This window comes from Sciurus vulgaris (assembly GCF_902686455.1).
Source record: "Sciurus vulgaris genome assembly, chromosome: 17".
NCBI lineage: Eukaryota > Metazoa > Chordata > Mammalia > Rodentia > Sciuridae > Sciurus > Sciurus vulgaris.
In genome coordinates, this window is record NC_136478.1 from 61,736,248 (window position 1) to 61,755,393 (window position 19,146).

General features: G+C 57.6%; 1 protein-coding gene across 7 annotated transcripts; it reads right to left on the minus strand.

Moving 5' to 3' along the window:
- Nucleotides 1-226: 226 nt before the first annotated feature.
- On the minus strand, nucleotides 227-19,055 carry KCNC3 (potassium voltage-gated channel subfamily C member 3). Of its 7 annotated transcripts, XR_013760282.1 has the most exons (7): nucleotides 14,047-19,055; nucleotides 9,023-10,130; nucleotides 7,511-7,702; nucleotides 7,137-7,264; nucleotides 4,242-4,301; nucleotides 4,033-4,147; nucleotides 3,037-3,175 (listed from the first exon to the last, which is right to left on the minus strand). XR_013760282.1 is itself a non-coding variant. In XM_079117789.1 (5 exons), exons 2-5 carry the CDS (start codon nucleotides 14,932-14,934, stop codon nucleotides 3,039-3,041), a joined length of 2,325 nt encoding a protein of 774 aa, XP_078973915.1. In that variant the 5' UTR covers nucleotides 14,935-16,479; nucleotides 18,590-19,055; the 3' UTR covers nucleotides 227-3,038. The 7 variants fall into 7 exon arrangements, 5 of the variants coding, with proteins under 5 accessions (XP_078973915.1, XP_078973917.1, XP_078973918.1 ...); XR_013760281.1 differs by having other exon boundaries at nucleotides 3,034-4,147; XM_079117789.1 differs by lacking the exons at nucleotides 4,033-4,147; nucleotides 4,242-4,301; nucleotides 7,137-7,264 and having other exon boundaries at nucleotides 227-3,175; nucleotides 14,047-16,479; nucleotides 18,590-19,055.
- Nucleotides 19,056-19,146: the final 91 nt, after the last annotated feature.

Here is a 19,146-nt window from a genome sequence, read left to right on the forward strand (position 1 = left end):
GACTTATATTCCCCAGACTCCGCAAAGTTTTCAGTTGGGAGTGCTAATTCCCATGTTTGTCACCAAGGAAACTGAAGAGGGCTCTTTCCCGAAAAAATTGAGAACTGGCAATCAAGGGGATGTGTGGCCCACCAAAGTCCACACCCTTTAATATCACCCACTCTTTAAGTCCCACTTCCTCTGTGTACTTCCAGTCCCAATCAGAACTCAACAAACAGGAGGCGACTTAAATGAAAAGGAAACTTTTATTTTGATGGGGAGTGAGAGGGTGGGTGGAAAGGGGGCATGACAGTTTTTCTTTGGGGATGGGGGTGACATGCGGCAGCTTCTGCATTGGGCGGTTCATGCACCCTGGGTGGGCGTGGGGGAGGCTTGGGGGAGGGGCCGTGCCGACCCCTCCCTCCCTGCCCTGCGGGTGGGCTGAGAAGACCCGCCGTTAGCACCAGAATTGGACGATTTGCAGACCTCCCCTCCCCACAGACTCCAGACCCCCGCCCCCATCCCTGAGAGCGCCCCTTTGCCACCCCCCCCCCCCCCCCAGCGACAGGCCAGGCCCGCCCCGCCCACGGTTGAGTGAGAGAAACTTATTGCTGAGTGTGTGTTGGGGAGGGGGAGCCGCTGAGCTCAGGAAGTCCCCCAGCCATTCATTCCTCCCCAATCGCCCCGCCCCCTGCCCCGTGTCCGTGCGTTCCCGGAGCGCTGGAGGGGCGTGACATGCGTGTGGGGGGCGCGTCATGCAGCGCATGCGTGTAGTTGCAGGCACCCTGGCGGCCGGGGGAAAGTAGGAGCGGGCCTAGGAAGTAGTCCGTGTAGCTCGCTCTCTCTCCCCGAATCCCACACTGTTGACTTGGGGGATGGGGAGGGAGGAGAAGAAAATCACGTTTTGTAGACGTTTATAATGATTGTGGTTATTTTTTAAAAGCTGAACTAAAAAGCTGGGTACTTGTGGCGGATTGGCGAGCTTGGGGAGACTTTGGGAAGAGGTCAGTACCCTTTGGAAAAGACCCTCACCCCTTTTCCCCACCCCGTCCGGCTTTTGCGAGGGTCAGGGGAAACTGGGGGCTGTTTAAATAAGTTAAACCCTTTGGCAATATAATCAGTCCCCACCCCATACCCTGGTGTCTGGAGCCCCTAGCCCTTTGCCCCGCCCCCACCAGAACCCTCCCCATCCCTTACCCTTGATTCACCAGGGTTTAGGGTCCGAGGGAAGGACGGGGGGGCTCAAAATGCCCCTTGCATAGGAATCATTGCATCAAGAATCGTGTTCAGTGACCTCCCCACACGCACCATCGGGTGGAAGCGGGGGGTTCTGAGCTTGTGGGAGCAGAGGGAAGGAGGTTGCTGATTGACATAAGCCCCCAGCTCCAAAAGTGGGGGGATCCGCTGAGGATTCTGGGACCAGTGTGGTCTCTGGGCTTGGGGGAGGTAGCGCATCCTTGAGCCAGGATGGGATATGAGAAACGATTTTCCACCCGCGAGCGTGGCGGGGAAGGGAGGGCTGGAATCCCAGCCAAGTGGGGTATGTCGTTGTTTCCCAAGCTTGATATTCCAGAGCCCCTCAATTTAGGCACAGCCTCTGATCACTTATGGAAGGCTTAAAATGAAAACATTTTTAACCTGCATAAATGGTGCCCTGGCCAAGTAGCAATACACGGACTTAACGAGCTTAATGTGCAAAATGTGCACATTAAAGAATTTTTAAAACAGGTGTTTGTCCTTGTATTGCCTAATACCTTAGCACAGCAGCAGGGGCATGAGAACGACACTCTGGGAACACTGGTGGCCATGAAGAGGGTACCTTTTGGGCACCAGCTTGGGGAAAGAGCCTCGAGGGGCAAGGCTAGGCTTACCTAAGAATGGGGGCGCTGGGAAGGGTCTGGCTCTCTGGATATGCAGACAGGCTGAGCCTATCTTAGAAATTTAGCTCAGGGGGACCTAGGGTGGTTGAGTCTGATGTTAGGGAGGTGGGGATGTGTGGGGGCAGGCCTGAGGACTTGGGGGTGTCCAGGATATGTCAAAGTTGTGGGAAAGATTTGGAGCATCCCAAAGGCTGAAATTGAGCTAAAGAGCTGGGTCAAGTCTTGGAGGTTTGAAAAGTGCTGGGATGCGGTCCAGGGATTTGGGGGGTGGGTATATTGGGGAGGGTGGGAAGCATCTGTGTGCAGAGGCTAAGCCCCTGGGGTGTGTGGGGATTGGAGGGTGCGGGGTGCCAGGGTCCATCTCAGGAATTCTAGATGCAGGTCTCATGTCCTGGGAACAGAGGAAAGGGGTCAAGGAATTTTGTGAGCTAGGGCCAAATCATCCCAAGAATTCTAGGATGGCAGTTCTGAGTCCATGCAGCAAGAATAGAGGCGAGCAGATCCCTGGGGGTGGGTGGGGGATGCAGGGTGAAATTCACCAGAGGGATCCTCCTAAAGGCTGAGGGAGCAGCTGGCAGCAGCCCACCATTCCTGCCTCATCCTACCATCTGAGCTCAGCTCCTTGTTGGCTTGGTTAGCAATTTCTCCTTTCTCTGCGCCCTTTCTAGGATTTTGTTTCTTCTTAATCAATGCGTGATGGGTTGGTTGCCCTCTTGGGGTGAAAGGTAGAAGCCAGGAGACCCTCCCCTGGAGCTCCCAGCCCCCTCCCGGCGGACTCGCAGCACGCAGCCCCTGGCGGCTTATTGCTGAGGAGTTGGAGCAGGGTCCCGCTCTGGGAGGCATGCAGAGTGCGTTGGCGGGGAGGTGCCCCAAGATGTAATTGGCATAATTTGGACTTATTTACAGAGTTGATGGGAGGGGGTGTCCTATGGCTCATGGAGACCTGAGAAGGCTTTTTGGGGGGGTTGGGGGAACGGCTACGCCCCTCCCCCTCCATCCTGGGGCCCAGGCTGTGGGTGAGGGGCCCGGGGGTGTCTGCTGGCGTCATCATTTCGGTTGCATATTATTAATGACTTTTTGATTTTTTTTTTAAAAAACCCTTTCCCCACCCCCCACCCCCAACTCCTTTGACCTTCTTCCCAGTCACCCCCGAGTCCCCCCACAGGGGGGAGGGGAGCGCTAAAGGATGGAGGGCAGGGTTGGGGGAGCGCGGCGGGCGGCCCGGGGAGAGCCAGGAGGGGTGGCAAGGGGCGCGAGGCGTAGGGACACCCCGCTCAGGCCCGCGATGCTGCTCAGGCTGCGGGATTTCTCGTAACCTGGGTGGGGGGAAGGGCAGAAACACCGGGAGGAAGCATGGGGATGGGAGTGCAGGGAGGGTCCCACAGAGAGACCCCGGACAGGGAGAGAGAAAGAGAGAAAGGGATGGAGAGAGCAGAAGATACCCAGAGAAACAGGCGGCCAGAGACAGACGGTGAAAAACAGAAATAAGAGACAGGACGACAGGGAGGCAGAGACGAACATGGAGACACAGAAAGACGGATGGCAAGAGACAGAGATAGACCAAGGAGAGAGAGAGAGAGAGAGAGGGAGAGAGAGAGAGAGAGAGAAAGTGAACAAATTGGAGCGTCAGTCAGCATCCACAAGAAAGGTTCAGACACAGGGAGGGGGAGAGACTCAGGATTAGGAGGCGGTGGCGCCACCGAGCCTCCCCCCCACTCCGCCCACCCCTTACCAGCCCGTCCCTCCCTCCCCCATAGACTCCTCATCTGAGGCCAAAAGGCGGGGGGGGGGGGGGGGGGGACAGCAAGGCGGGATGGTGGCGGCAGGGGCGTGGGGAGGGCCGGGCGGAATGCATGTCGGGGAGCAGCCGGTGGAGAGGGTGTGGAGGAAAACGGGCTGGATGGGGGCGCAGATCCGGTTCGGAGCCACCTAGTGTAGGGAAAGGGGGCCAGGCGGGCAGGGCTGTGAGGGACTGAGGGAGCCAAAGCTGGTGGCGCCCTTGGGAGTGAGAGAACTCCGAGGGCAGTGGGCGCGGGCAAGGCTAATCCCTGGGGCGTGGTCAAGGGTCCAGGAAGGGCCAGGCAGTGTCAGTTGTGGCAGGATTTGAAGCATCCCGAAGTCTGAAGGAAATGGGCTTCTGTGGGTGAGGGAGGGCGCTAGGGGTACGGCTCACGGGACCCAAGATCCAGGAGCAGGGTGTGTGGTTTCTGAAAGCGTGGTCCATCTTCGGTTCTGCCGGGTCTGGGGGGAGTTCCACGGCTTTTCTAGGCAGAGCCCGGGGGCGCTGTCTGAAGGCGGGAGTCCTGACTGTAGGAGAGGGCCTGGGGGGTTGAAGCCCAGTATCGTGGGGACATCCCCTCCCAGCCATTCCCAATTGCTAACCTGGGGGGAAGGGGCAGGGGGGACCCGAGGGTCTCACGAGGTCTCAGGCGGTGACAAGAGCTGGGGACAGAAATACAGAGAGTCAAGGCGGGGGGGCGGGGAGGATGGTTGGGGGAACCCCCCAACACAGCCTCACTGTTGGGGGGACGGAGAAACGCCGGGATCTCTTCCTCCTCTCTGGTGTTTTCCGGGGAAGGGGAGCAGTGAAATGGGGCGGCCAGAGACTTCAAATATGGAAGGAGCTTCCGGGGTGGCTGAGGGAGGGGCGAGGGAACCAAGGTTGGGAGGAGGGACGGAGGGGGGGGAGTGGCTGGTGTAGTCGGGTGGTTGGCCAGGGTGGAGGGCAGGCCAGGATGGCAGGAGGGTCCTGGGGGAGGGAGAGAAAGGGGACAACTGGGGTCAGGGGTCTTGATGGAAGGGAGAGTCATGGGAAAAGAAGTTGCCAGGGGCAGTAGGTAAGGATCCAGGGGCGGGTGGAAGACTCAGCCAGCCCCATCAGCTCCAGCCATCATTTGAGTTCAATGAATGGATTTTGGCGTCATAGGCAGAGAAGCAGGGACCTCCCCCGCCCCCACCCATATTTCCCAATCCTCCCGCCCCTCACCCCCCTCCATTTCACCAGGGCCCCTCAGAGGTGGGGCAAGGAACACGGGGTGGAAAGGGTGGGTGCAAGCGGGGGGAGGGGCAAGATGGGAGCAGGGAGGGGGGTGGGGGAAAGTAATGAGATGAAGATGAAGGATGGGGGGGGGGGCATTGCAAAAAGAAGAGGCAGAAGGATGGAACCAAAGGAGCAGGCAGTCCTTCCTGGATTAGGAGATGGAAGCCTGGGTCCTCCCTGTGTGCTCTGTGGCCTGGGGTTGGTCAAGCCCTTCCTGAACTTCTGTGGAACATGGGGTTTAGACAAGCCATCCCTGAAGACTCTTCAAGTGCCCCTGTGACACCTCCTTAGACTGCAGCAGTTTCTTTAGGAAGAGTCTGCATTTCTAAGGAAGAGGCCACAGAGGTTTGTTGAGTGAATAAGTGATGGACCTCCAGGTGGCTTCTCATAATTCTTTTTTTGGTACCAGGGATTGAACCCAAGAGTGCTCTACCACTGAGCCACATCCCCAGCCCTTTTTATTTTTTATTTTGAGACAGGGCCTCCCTAAGTTGCTTAGGGCCTTGCTAAATTGCTATGGCTGGCCTTGAACTTGTGATCTTCCCACCTCAGCCTCCTGAGCTGCTGGGACTACAGGCGTGCACCAACACACCTGGCTCCTGTATGTTTAAGATAAACCCAGCCTCATCATGGCCATACTCCTCTTCAGACCCCCCACCCCACACCCTTTCCCTGGTCAGCTTAGCCGCAGCCACACTGCCTTCCTTGTTATTTCTGTGACAAGTCACCTTGGCACCTCAGGGCCTCTATACTGCTGTTCCTTCTGCCTGGCTGGCGCTTTTCACCCTTCAGGTTTTATGTCACTTCCTATAAAAGGCCTCCACAGATCTCCCTTATCTGAAGTGACCTGAAAAAAAAAATTGTTCTTTTCTTTCTTATTTTCTGCTTCCTCCAACCAGGGTTTGGCAAACATTTTCTGAAAAGGGCCAGAAAGTGAGCCTTTTTGGTATGGAGCCTGTGTGGCCTCACCCATAAAGATTCCACTCTGCCTTTGCAGTGAAACAGGAGCTGTGTCTCTGTAAAGTTTTGTTTACAAAAACAGCTGGCTGGAAGCTTTGGCCCCTGGGCCTCCATTTGCCAACCTCGGCTCTGGACCATAAACCATAATGGCAGATTCTCCAATACCTGGCACCAAGCCCTCAAGAATTCACTGCTGAATGAGCAAATGGTTGGATATGTGAAAGAAGCCAGAGCCTGGCAGGCTTTGTAGGATGGCAGAACACATTCACTTCCCAGCATGTGCTAAGTGCTGGATGCTTCATCTTTAGAACCTCTGCACACCGCCCCCTCCACTCCCCAGGGCTCTCAGTCCCCGTCCCTCTTGATCCCTGACCCCTGACTGTCTCTGCCTCATCCCTTCCTCTCCATTCCCACAGCCCCCTTCAGGCTTCATCCTCCCCCCTGGATCCTTGGCTCTGGTCTCCTGACTTCATCTCTTCCTCTACCTTGTCCCCATGCCATGAGGCCCCTTGAGCTGCCCCTGTCCTGCCCAGATTCACCTGCCTCCCTGGGATCCTGGACAAGGTCCCCAGCCTCCAGCCTGGCACGGCTTTCCTGTCTCATCTAGCTGTGGCTCGCCCTTCTCGTGCAACCTGGTCTCCCGGGCTTTGCCTGTGTGGTTCCTCCAGTCATTAGCAGATGGAATTAGGTCTCTGGCTTTCAGCCAGAGCACCAGCCCACTGCAGACCTCTGATCCTAAGTCCCATTCCTTGGAGTTTTGCTTGAACCCCTTCCTGCCATCCCTGTGCCTCCTTAATCTGAGCACAGATCACCTCTGCCAGTGGCCCTCTTTGCTGGTGCCTGTTTCTCACCTCCCTGAGTTCCTGGGACGTAGGTTAGCCCAGAGTGAACCCCTATGCCCAGCTAGTGCTAGATGCTGGTGGGGACACCCAGTGTTAAATGCTGGCTCAACCCTCAGGGCTTGGGCCATCTGCATCTGGAAGTGTCCCAGGTGTGCACCCAGTTTTCCTACGAGTAACAAATCCAGAGGAGAGAGATGTTAATGGGGTGATGGGTCAGTCATGAGGGCAGAGTGTGGGGGAAAGGCACTGGGTGTGGGAGGGAGGGTGAGGGTTAGTTCTGGGGGGTTAGTGAGGGGCAAGACAAGTCCTGAGGTAGGTGGGTGGGGGTCTGTTCACAGTGAGGGGCGGGGTCTCGGTCAGTGGGGACTGCATGTTCTCAGAGGGGTTAGTCAGGAGGGTGGGGGAGTCAGCAGGGATCAAGGGGGGGGTACTTACCCCGGGGGGAAGGGGGTTCATCCACTAGGGGGATATCCAGGCCGCAGCGTTGGCGTTGAGGTCGGGCAAGAAGCTTGGGGGGCCTGGCTTACGCCAGTCTTGGGGGGGCAGTGGGGGAGCACCAGTGGCTGGGGGTGGGGGAAGAGGCCAGAGGGTCCAGGGTTGGGTTGGGGGAAATGGAGATGGAATAAAGACAGGCGAAGGGTCAGTGGTGAGGAAATTTAGGGCAGGGAGGGAGAGGAGATCTGGGAGGGAGGCAGTTAGGGACTAAGGGAGTGGGGGAGGAAATCCAGTGCCTCCACCCCCACTGCTCTCCCACCCCCCTGGACAGGGGAGAGAGGAGGGTCCCAGGGGGCCCATGGAGGGCACCTCACCTTTTCGAATGGAGCCATCAGGGGAGGGGGCATAGTCGGTGAGGAGGAAGCAGGCTCGGTCCCGGCTGTAGCGGCCCCGGCTTCCTGGTGTAATGGGACTCTTGTCCTCTGGAGACATGGCAGGCTGGTCAATGGCAGGGCAGTCCTCGTGGGCCAGTGCAGCTGCAGCTGGATCCCCATTGGGGCGGGGGTCTGCATCCAAGGGTGTCAGAAGGAGACAAAGGAGGAACACCATCAGCGATGGCAGGAGGATGCTGGGTACTGGACAGGTGTCGGGAAGGGAGATGATGGGGTGGGGACACGGGTGGAAGTGAGGTATTAAGGGCAACCAGGATGGGCAGGGTAGACAGGGTGTTGGCAGAAGTGGTTGGGCGGGCGTAGGGCATGGGGAGGGTAGACTAGGCTCGGGGTGCTCGGAGGTGGTGTGGGAAGCAAGCTGGGTGCTGAGAAGGGCTGAGGCAGAGCCCCGAGTTGGATGGGGTGGTTGAGGTGAACCCAGGAGGGCTGTGCCTGGGTGGGGTATTAGGGCTTGAGGGGATGGCTGTGGAGGATGTAGTGGGTCAGGAAGTGACTGTTTAGGGACAAGTGTTGGGAGCTGGAAAGGGCACCATGGGGAAGGGTTGGGGAGGTGATAGATGAGGGAGGGGGAGGTGGGGGTCCCCTAGGCTCTGACTCGAGCTATTTTTAATTGGTGTGAAACTGGGTCAGTGGCTGAGGGAGCAAGATGGGGGCTGGGTGGCCCAGCTCCCTTTCTTGACCTACTTAAGGCCTGGGGGTGGGGCCCACCTCTTCCTCCTCCCTGACACCCAAATCACTGCCTCTGAGGCATGGACTCCCCTGGGGCAAGGGGACACACGCACACAGTCAACTTGCTTCTCCCCCACCTCATCTCCCTCTTAGCGACATCTGTCTGGGCTCTCTCCAGGCCCCTTGCATGCTGTCCTCTGCAGAGCTCACCGGCCCTGTATCCAAGTTGCCCTTCTGTCCTGTGACCACTCTGCCCACAGGGCCTCTGACTTAGTTTTCAGGCCCATCTCCCTCTCTGGCCTCTCTGTTACTAGATTCTGGACTCCCACCCACTGCCTGCCACCTCTGCCCTTCAGCTGTCCCTCTCTGCTCACTCAAGTCTCAGCTTTAGGTGACATTCTGACCCCTACCTCAGACCCACTATGTCACCTTTAGCCACCGGGTCTCGGGATGGTCTCTGAACAGCTCAGATGCTGCCACTGTTCTCTGCTTGCCTCTGTCCTGCTGGGACTCCCATGAGATCCTGTTCCACCTCGAGCTTCTCTCTGAGTCCCTCTCACCAAATGCCAGTTACTCTGCTTCCTACAGCCTCTGCCTTGCTGCCCCCTTGGAATAGTCTCTCCCCAAAATTCTTTCACAAGAGTCATGTCTCCATTGCTGGCTTTCTCTCTGGCCTTTCCTCTCTTCCCTCTGTTGCTCACTACCCTGCTCTCTCTGAAAGTTAGCAACCACCTCCTCCCATCTCCACCCAGGTCCCAGCCTCACCTGCCCTGTTGATTTCAACCACCTCCTCCTGAGCCAGCGGGCAGGGCTCCCCGGGGGCCGGCAGAGGAGGCAGCCCCATAATCCCCAGCCCCCCTGCGCCCCCCCTGAGCAGCCCAGGGTGTGTGTGTGGCCCTGGAGGGTAGGCCCCAGCCACAGTCACCCCCACAGAAGGTGGGGTGATGGGTGGTGGGGGGCTGATGCCACCGCTTCCATGATGAGGGTGGGGTGGGGGTGGTGGGGGTGGGTCAGGCTTGCAGTAGTTGGGAGAGCCAGGCTGCGGGGGTCGGGGGATATGTTTGTTCTTCTTCTTGGGTAGCTTCTGTTTGGCCATAGCCAGAGAATAGTACATGCCAAAGTTGTTGACAATGACGGGCACGGGCATGGCAATGGTCAGCACGCCCGCCAGGGCACACAGTGCCCCAACAAGCATCCCCGACCATGTCTTAGGGTACATGTCTCCGTAGCCCAGGGTTGTCATGGTGACCACGGCCCACCAGAAGCCAATGGGGATGTTCTTAAAATAGGTGTGGTTGGAGCCCAGGATGTCATCAGGATCAGCGCCAATGCGCTCTGCGTAGTAAATCATGGTGGCAAAGATGAGCACCCCCAGAGCCAGGAAGATGATGAGCAGCAGGAACTCATTGGTGCTGGCACGGAGCGTGTGGCCCAGCACACGCAGCCCCACAAAGTGTCGGGTCAGCTTGAAGATACGCAGGATGCGGACAAAGCGGACGACACGCAGGAAGCCCAGTACATCCTTGGCGGCCTTGGAGCTCAGGCCCGAGAGGCCCACCTCCAGGTAGAAGGGCAGGATGGCAACACAGTCAATGATGTTGAGGCTGCTTTTGAGGAACTCCACTTTGTCCGGGCAGAAGGTGATGCGCATGAGGAATTCAAAGGTGAACCAGACCACGCACACCCCCTCCACATAGGTCAGGAAGGGCTCCGTCTCCACCTCCACATTGGTGATGTTCTCTGGTGGAGCCCCTGGGATTGGGGAGGCCTGTGTCACCGTCTTGTTGCTGATGTGGATGAAGCCCTCATGGGTCTCCAGGCAGAAGGTGGTGATGGAGATAAGGATGAAGAAGAGTGAGGCGAAGGCCACATACTGTAGGCAGGGTGAGAGAGAGAGAGGGAAGCGGTGACCCACCAGAAGGAGGACCCTTCCAGTGTCCCTTTCCCCAGCCTCCTGGAGCCCAAACTACTGGAGAACCCAGGTATCCCAGCCCTGTGGCTCTGTCACTTCTAGGATCCTGTTCTCCCCTCTAAATCCAGCCAAAGGGGGAAGAAACAGGCAACAGGGCAGGAGTGGGTCCCAACATATGCAGTAGGATGCCCTCCTTGGAACCTGAATTCCTGGCCCCATTCTGTGTCCTAGCCTACCTCCCCTGCCCTCCTGTTCCCTGGACTCTATCTCAGGACCCCCTGGAAAGGTCCAAGTGTTGTGCTGAAGGATAGGGATGAGGGGGACTAAGATCACACACCCTTAGTGTCCTAGAAGCTTTGGGACTCAGCTTGGAGCTAAGGGAAGGGGAAGAGTGAGGATTCAGAACCATGGAGGTAAGACCAAGTATGGGTTTGATTTTAACCTAACAAACTTGGGCAAGGAGATTTTATTCATATGGGATTACTGTGTGGATTAATTTAGATGAGTGTACAAAGGGCTTGGCTCCAAAAAACATTTTTGGTCCAGTGCCAGGAACATAGTAAGAAGGTCTGAACTGTTACTGGGGTATAGGGCATCATTTGGTGGAGGGCAAGGCTGAGTCAGAGACAGGTTAAGAACCTCAGTGCCAATGTCCAGGCCCCAGAAGGGGGAGATGGCTGGATGAGGACCTCACAAAGTCAAGACAGGCAGGGTGGAACCAAAGAGTGGAAGTAGGGGATCAGAGACCTGAAGGAGGTGTTGAAGGGCTAAGCTACAAAAAGGGAAGAGGATAAAGAAGTGGAGAGAGGAGTGGCTTAAGGCCCTGGGTAAGGAGTCAGGGACCTAGACATTTGGGGAGAGGACAGGGCAAGGATCAAAGAATTGCAGGGTGCACATAGCCTGTTTCAAGGTGATGGAGAGCCACAGTCCTGCTACATAATGGTCAGGGGGTTGACAAAAGCCTTGAGGAGGGGACAGGGTCAAGGTTTGGGAGAAAACAGGCTAGGGGTTATACCTCTAGAAATGACAGTGGGCTTTCTCAGCTATGTAGAGAGGAGGGGTAAAGTGGGGTTCATGCATTGGAAAGGAAAGAGAATGGGTGTTGGGGTGAAAAGGGGCCTTTAATCAGGGGTAGGAGAGGCACAGAGGTTGGAGGGGCGAATCGACTTTTAATCCCAAATCAGACTGGAGAGGGGGGTCAGGGTTCAGCAACAGAGAAGACCCTGGACCTTGGTGTGAGGCAGGGGTTCAGTGCGGGCCCTCTGTTTCTCCGCAGTGGTTTACGAGGCCAGAGGCCTCTGCAGAGCGCATGCCTGGTGCTTCCCCACCCCCATCCGCGCCGGGTGAGCGGCACAGGCTGCGGCACCGCAGTGGGGGCGGGCCGGCAGGGCCGGGAGGCGGGGCGCACAGCGGCCAGCACCACGGACAGCGCCCCCGTCGCAGTGCGCAGCCGCAGTGACCGGGCGCCTCTTTAACCCTTTCCCGACCGGAGCCCAGCAGGCAGCGCGCAGCCGCAGTGGCGCCGCTTCACGCCGCGAGGCCCCCTGCCAGGACTTTGATTTAACTCCTTCCATCCCAGGACACAGAGGAAGGTGGGCACCCGCCGCATTACACGGCTGCAGGGATGGACGGCGTCGGGTTGGTTTAACCCCTTACTCCGGGCTAGCTCTAAAGCGAAGGGATAGGAGGGCACGGGAATCCCTGTAAGAAGGAAAGGAGAGATTACGATGAAGGGAGAAGGGAGACAGGACCGGACCCTCCACTTTGCATTGACCAGAGCTCCCAACTCTAAAAGCAATCTTACTATGAGGCTGGAAAGTGCTTGGCACACCGCGGACACTAAGAAAAACATTTGTGCAGCAAATGAATGACCTCCGTAGCTAACCCAGACCCCTAACCTGACTATCACGGAAGGACTCCACCTTCATCTTCCCCCTCACTTCAGCACCCTTCAATGGGGTCACAGGAGGGAAGGGCGCAGCAGGCCATGGGGGAGGGGCCACTCGGAGGCCTGAGGGGGCATCTGGGGCCATGTCCCTTCCGCACCTCTTCCTTCTCACCTCCCCCCACTCAACCCCAAATCTTGCCAACTCAGCGCTTCCCAGGGACCAAACTTTATGCAGTGCCTCCGGGCGGCCCCCCTCCCCCTGCACCCTCCCCCGGCGCGAATGCGGCACTGCGGCTCCGCGTCCTTTCCGGCCCAGGACACGGCACCGTGGGGGGAGGGGGCCAGACTGACTCCTCTGGGTGTTTGTGCCCCCCCCCCCCCCCGGGAAGCTCGAAGGGGACACTGGGATTGCTCCTTTCCCCCTCTTCCTAATCCCCCCGTTTTGAATTGCCCCCTCTCTTTCCACAAATTCCCTCTCTGGGGTCTCCGGGATAGGGAGGAAGTTAGGAGGAGGAAGAGGTTCAGAGGAGAACTAGGTGGGAGGGTAGCCATTTAGCCTGGGAAGTTCCATATGCTTAAGGAACTTTTTCCGGAGAGATGGAAAGATTGCTGGGGGAACTATGAACTTTTGAGGGAGATAAAGTTGAAGGAAAGAAAAGGCTAGGGTGTGGGGTCTTTGGGTCACTTTGGTGAATGGAAAGTTGAGGGGCCCAGTCCTGGGCTTTAGGGTGAGGAAGCTTGAGAAAGGGGCAGAGAGCAGGGCTAGGGGATAGAAAGAATTGAAGCTATTTTGAGAAGTTTCTGGGCTAATGACTTGAGGGGGGCAAGGTTTCAGGTGAGATAAAGTTCTGTAGCAGGAAGGAAAGTTATTTGGCAGACTAGGAAAGGGGCTAGAGGAGGTTTTGGAAACAGCAGTTCTTAGCGATAGTGAGGTGTGCAGTTGAAGGAATGGAAGGGAGAGGCGGGGGCGCATCTGTGGTGAGGAAGAGCAGTTCAGGAGAACAGGCAGGGTTCTGGAGAGGACAGGCATAGTATAGAGGCTTGGGGCTCTTCTGGAGACATGAGGAGGAGTGCGGGGGAAAGTCAGCAGCTCTATGAGGAAAGTCTTTAGGATGAGAGTTGGTGAGTTGGCGTAGAGGATGCAAGGAAGGACATGAACACAGAGGGGACAGAAGGGAAGTTCCAGGAGGGAAGGTGCCCCACCAAACTGTTGTGAGGGGTAGGGGAAGTGTCCCGGCTAGGAAAGTGCTTTGAAGGTTCAGAGAGATCCAGGAGGCTCTGAAGTGCAGGGTAGGGTCTTCTGCGACTTAGGGAGCAGAAGGAGGGGTTTGGGGAGTGTCAAAATAACCAGGTAACCAAACTTGGAGAGAGATTTTTCTGGGAGACAGGCTCAGGGAGAATGGGGGAGTTGGGAGATCCTGAGAGAGTAAGAGTTGAAGAGAGGGCTTCAGAGGGTCTGGAGGGGGGTGGGGAATGTGGAACAGTGTTAACAGGGCCTTCATACTTTGAGGGTGGGAAGGAATGTCTTCTGAGAGGCTGGGGATGGTCTGAAAAACAGGGCTGAGGGAAGTCTTGCGGGGGAGGGGGGTGTGACCAAGGGTGGTAACAAGAGGTTAGGAGGGACTGGAGAGCCTTTGAGGGTTGGAGAAGGTCTTCAGAGGGTCTTGGAGAGGCCCAAGAAAGGCAAGGCAAGGTGGTTCGCAGGAAACTGGGAGATTCACAGGAGGAAGGGAATTTCTATCGATCTAAGGTAGCCTGGAGCAGCAGGGTGGGCATGGAGAGGTCTGGGAGATTCTGGAGGTTGGACAGACATCATCTGAGGACTTAGGGGATGACCAGGAGAGGGAGGTGTGTTTGGGAGGCTCTGGTTTGGGGCAAGAGGCTTCTAAGAGATTTGGAGCCTAGAGTCCAGAATAGGTTGGGACGTGGCACTACTGACGGTCTGGAGGAGGGGTCTCGGGTATTAGGGAGCTCCAAGAGCGCGCTCACCCTGGCGGCCCGCGATGAGTAGGGGTCCTCGAAGAGTGCCCACACTCTGGGCTGCCAGCGGCGCCACCACGTGCCGCCCGCGCCGCCCGCGCCCCCTGGCGGCCCCCCGGCGCCGCCGCCCGCGTCTTGGAAGCAGAGGCGCTTGAGCTCGCCGCCAGCGCCGTCCAGGCCACCGCCGCCCGCGCCCGCCTCGTCGTCCAAGCCTGCGTCGTGGGCTCCTGCAGCATTGCCGGCGTTGGCAGCACCCGAGGGGTCGGGAGCCTCGAAGGAGTCGAGCGCCTCCTCAGCGTCGCGATGCTGCCGGTAGGTCATCCAGCAGCAGGCCTCTACGTCGGTCTCGTCGATGCCCCAGAAGCCGAGCTCCTCTTCGAAGAGCGGCCCGCACACGTCGGCCGGGCAGTGCAGCTTGCCGGTGCGGTAGTAGTTGAGCACGTAGGCGAAGACGCCCGGGTGTCGGTCGAAGAAGAACTCGTCTGCACCGGGATCGTAGTCGAAGCGCGCAGCCGCCTCAGGCTCCGTCAGGCCGGCCAGCCGCGTCCCTGGCAGGGTGCGCAGCGTCGAACGGTACGTCTCATGGCGCACGCCGCCCACGTTGATCACGATCTTGCCGCTGTCGCCACCGCCGCCGCCGTGCCGCCCCATGGCCGCCGCCGGCAGCCCGGGGCATGGCTCGGCGCACCGGCCCCCGGGCCAGCGGGGTGCCGGGGGGCCCGCCGAGGACGCGGCGGGGCCGGGCTGCGCAGGCTGCTGCTGCTGCGGCAGCGGCGGCGGTGGCAGCGGCGGGGACAGCGGCGGCGGGGACTCAGGCGGCTGCGGCTCTGGTGCCTGCTGCTGCTTGCTGGCCCCCTGGCGCCGGCGGAAGGACGAGACGCAGACTGAGCTAAGCATTGGACTGGGGGCGGGGCGGGAGAGGCAGGGCCAAGAGGGGCGGGGCTCAGGGAAGACACAGACGTGATTGGGTGGGAGGAGAAGATGGATGAAGGAGGCGGACCTGAAAGGGGCAGGGGCGGACGTGATTGGATGGGAGGAGGCGATAGAATGGAAGGACGGGGCGTTAGAGTGGGGGAGGATCCGAACTGATTGGCCTGAGGGACTTGGGTGGGGCTAAGACCCGGAGGAGAGGGGCTGATACTCTACCACTGCCTAGCTGGATGTGGGGGAGCCACAAATGAGGCTCACCGATTGGATCTCTGCGAGATAGCAAAACGGAGGGGCGGAGTACCAAAGGAAGCGGGACCGGTAACAAACGTTTCTTGGCTCAGCAACACAAGAAACGGGGCAAGATGTAAGAAAGAGACCTGATAGAACCAAAAAATTGGTAGCCAGACTGGCCTGAAGGGTCACAATCCGAGAAGCCTACCTAGTTGGACTGAGAAGAGTCCGGAGAGAAAGAGATCTCTCGTCGTGACCTAAAACCTTGGCAGAGAGGACCCGGAGTGGAGGGGCAGATAGGGCTGTGTTGGGTCAACATAGGTTGGATGGGGTAAGGCCTAAGAGCAAAGAGCAAAGACAGTCCTGATTGTTGGGGCAGTGAGCGGGCGGGACTGAACTAGGGGCGAGAACTGGAGATGGACCCCTTTCTCGCAGAATGGGACCGGTTGAACCGAGAAGGGACAGGGAAGAGAGATTGAGACCCGGTGAGAAGGTGTGAAACAAGCGAGGCTTGAAAACCTGAGAGCGTCTGAATAGGACTAAGGGAGCAGCCTAAGCAGAATGCTGAGGGGGCTGGGTCCGGAAGGATGGGACTGGACCCAGAAAAGTAGGTGGGGACGACGAATGGTATAAAACAACTTGAACCGGTTGTAGAAAGGTGAGACTAAGGGAGGGGCGGAACTTTAAGGAGATTGAAAGGGTAGGAGAAGGAGGGCAGTGGTGAGAGGGTGGAGGATAGGGACGTGGGGCAGCGCTGAAGGAAAAGTGAGACTTGCAGAGTAGAAAGCTACTGCGGTGGACAGAAGAGAGGGACCTGGAACGGACAGTCTTGGAGTACTTGGAGTAAAGAGATCCTCAAGGACCAAGGATCATTGAGGCCTTAGGGGGCGGGATGAAAACTTCCAGTTGGTAGAGGAAAGGGTATGAAGGTTAGACCACCACAGACAGCAGATTGGAGGATGAAGAAATGGATAAGGGCTGGAGTGAGCACGAATGCAGGCAGAAAGAAGGGGAGGGAGAGAGGCCAAAGCGTCAGGATTACCGTCTAAACTGAGGCAACAGATGGGACCAATGGAAAATTGTGCCGGGTAGATGTCAGAGAGGTCCGGAGAAGGGGAAAGGGTCGAGATGGAGAGTTAGGGGCGGGGCCAGAACAAGGCGGACCTCCTTGAAGCGTCGGGCCCCGCCCCCAGAGCGGTCCTGGGCTCTTGGAGGCAGTGCGCAGACGCAGGGGCTGGGGCGGAGCCAACGACTGCGGCTGGGTGCTGAGCGAGGAGGTGCCTGTAGGAGCCAAGGGGGCGGGTCAGGGGGCTGCGGGCATCCTCTGGCGGCGCGGTCTCTGGCCCGCCGCCTCCGCTGCAGGTGCAGCGGCTGGTTGGTATAACCTCTCCACCCCATTCCGCTCCTGTGTCTGTGTCTCTGGTCCCTCTTTCCTAATTCTCTGCCCTTTCCCTGGGTCTCTGAATTTGTCCCTCTCCTTTTGAGTACTTGTTCCTCTTTTCTAGAGTTGTCTTCCCTTCCTTGGCCATGGCTTAGTACCCCTTCCCCAGTCTCATCCTCTTGGTCTCTACGTTTCATTCAGGGAGTGCCACTCTAGGTCTCTCTTCCTCTCTTTGGGTCTTTGGGTCCCTCTTTGAGTCTCTGTCACCTCATGATCTCTATCCCGCTCCGTATGTCAGTTCTCCTCTCCTTCCTAGGCTCTGTCCCCCACCCCACTTCGCCTGTCTTTACCCTTTCTGGATCTCTGTGCCTCCTCTTATTCTCCAACTAACTCCTTCTCCTTTCCTTTCCCTCTCCCTATTTATGAGCGGTACCAACCAGCTGCTGCACCTGCAGAGGGTGGCATCAGGCCAGGCACCGGACAGCTAGAGGATGCTGACAGCCCCCTGGCGTGTCCCCTTCACCTGTTCGTCTCTGCCCTTTCTCTTTCCCTCTGTTCTGGCGACTCACTCTAATCCTGCTTTTTCTCTGAGTCCTCCTTGGGTCTCTCTCCCATGTCTTACTCCCTCCTGAGTCTGTCTCTTCCTGGGGCTCCCCTCTCTCTAGGTCTCATTTCCTTTCTCTCACAGCTCCCCTCCACACACTCTAACCCCCATCCTGGCCAGGGTTCATGCTGCGTCATTGCAGAGAATAACAGAAGAGGGGTTTGTCCTGCAGACAAGGAGGTAGTTCTCTTCCTCCCCAGATCCTGGGCTTTCCCATAGCCTCCAATCCAGCATGGATACTGGACAGCCCTTGAGCCTCTGATGGCACCCACCTGGGCAGAGGAAACACATCATCACTTCCTACCTCTTTCTATCCTGAATTCTGGTGTGCTCCTAGGCAGAAGCAGTGAATCCTGTAGTGGGCATTGAATGAGGCTCCCAGGCCAGTAGGGCATGGTGATGGAGGCATGGAGAAGGGGCCCGGTAGGCGCTAGAGGCTGGGAATTGGAACTGAGTTGGGAACCTAAGTCAGCCATCCTTTACACCCCACCCCCACTGCTACTTTCTGCTTTTGACAGCAGTTAGGCCCAGAATCAAGTTACTAAATCAGCATTTTTTTGTTTGTGTTTTGTTTCATTTCTTGGGCCCCCCCCCCCCCAGAGGTCAGAAGCATGGAAGAAGGTGGGTGTTGTTGGTGAGAAGGAGCTGGGAAAGGGGGAGAATATGGGATGAGATTTGGGATTAGAGGCTGGGGATGGGGGCAGCAGCCAGGAGTAACAGAATGGTTCAGACTCCCTCAGTCATAGGAAATTTGGATGTTGTCACTCACTCATTGCCCTCTCTAGACCTCATCTGGGTATGTGTGGGAGGGGGTTGTGAACCTGGAGTCTCACCCATCCATTAGAGAGAAAGGGCATTCTGGAGACAAGATGGGACTCAGGAACACCCAGCTATGCTCACAGACCACAGGAAAACAGATTCCTTGTTTGGCAATGGACCAAGGAGGGGAGAGGCTGTCTGTCCACTTCTTCAGACCTTTTCCCACCCAGCTCCTCTCCAAAGCATTGTTTCCCTGACACTCTAATCACAAAATTTCCGAAAGCTCCAAACTCCCACCTCCTCACCCTGTACACTCCCTCCCCCATTCCCCGAGGACCCGAAAATTGAGGATGGGTCGTCTCCTCCCTGACTTCTAGGACTCTTCTTGTTCCCGCATCTCCATTCCCATCACTTCCAAATCCACGAAAGAGAGTCTCACTAACGCTGAAAATACAGGGACTCCCTGCCTAAGATCCTTGGTCCTCCCAGACCCTTCAAGTACCCTGGCCTCAAAGCTCAGAATCAAAGGGGATCCCTCCGCTGTAATCTTTGGTTCCGTGTTTTCCAAGTCCCCTACCTTCCAAACTGGCACTTGGGTTGTCTTACCGCCTTCGGACCTGAGCCTCCGCCCCCTCCCCCGTACTCACCCCAAGTCGAGGCGAGGCGGGGATGGGGGAATCCGGGGCTGGCGACGGGGGAAGGGTGGCCCAGCCCCAGCAGCTCTAGGCAGCAAGAAGCTGCTGAAGGGGTAGTGACATCACCACCGGAGGAGGGGCAGCATCGCTCCCTCCAACTCGGGGGCTTCAAGCTCCGCCTTTATGGCGGACTCAGGGGTCCTGAAATCCCAAGGGGAGAAAAAAGGAACAAAAGATGAGGTCCACAGGAATGATATCCCCCAACTTACAACAAGGGTTAGGAAACCCTTTACCTATTTCAGCCACCACCTCTCCCCCAACACACAACTGCCACCTGTCGCTGTCGTCTCGACCTGTCGCCTCCCACGCTTGTTGTGGCTGCGCCTGCCCCCGCTAGAATGTAAACATGGCGTGGACTACAACATCCACGATGCTTCGCGAAGCCGGAGCCTTTGACTAGAGGCAGAGAAAGGGTTAGGGATTCGCGGTATTTGTAGTATAAGACTCCCCTCGCTAGTGTGAGCCCTGTACAATAGTGGTGATACCCTTCCCCTCCTCGATTCCGGAGG

Excerpts from the sequence above, each read along its gene's own strand:
- KCNC3 (XM_079117789.1), bottom strand. The coding sequence starts at position 14,934 with ATGCTTAGCTCAGTCTGCGTCTCGTCCTTCCGCCGGCGCCAGGGGGCC. Across the intron at positions 10,131-14,046 it reads ACTCATCGCGGGCCGCCAGG|TATGTGGCCTTCGCCTCACT; the intron begins GTGAGCGCGCTC and ends CCCTGCCTACAG. Across the intron at positions 3,176-7,510 it reads TGATGGCTCCATTCGAAAAG|GTTACGAGAAATCCCGCAGC; the intron begins GTGAGGTGCCCT and ends CCCCCCACCCAG.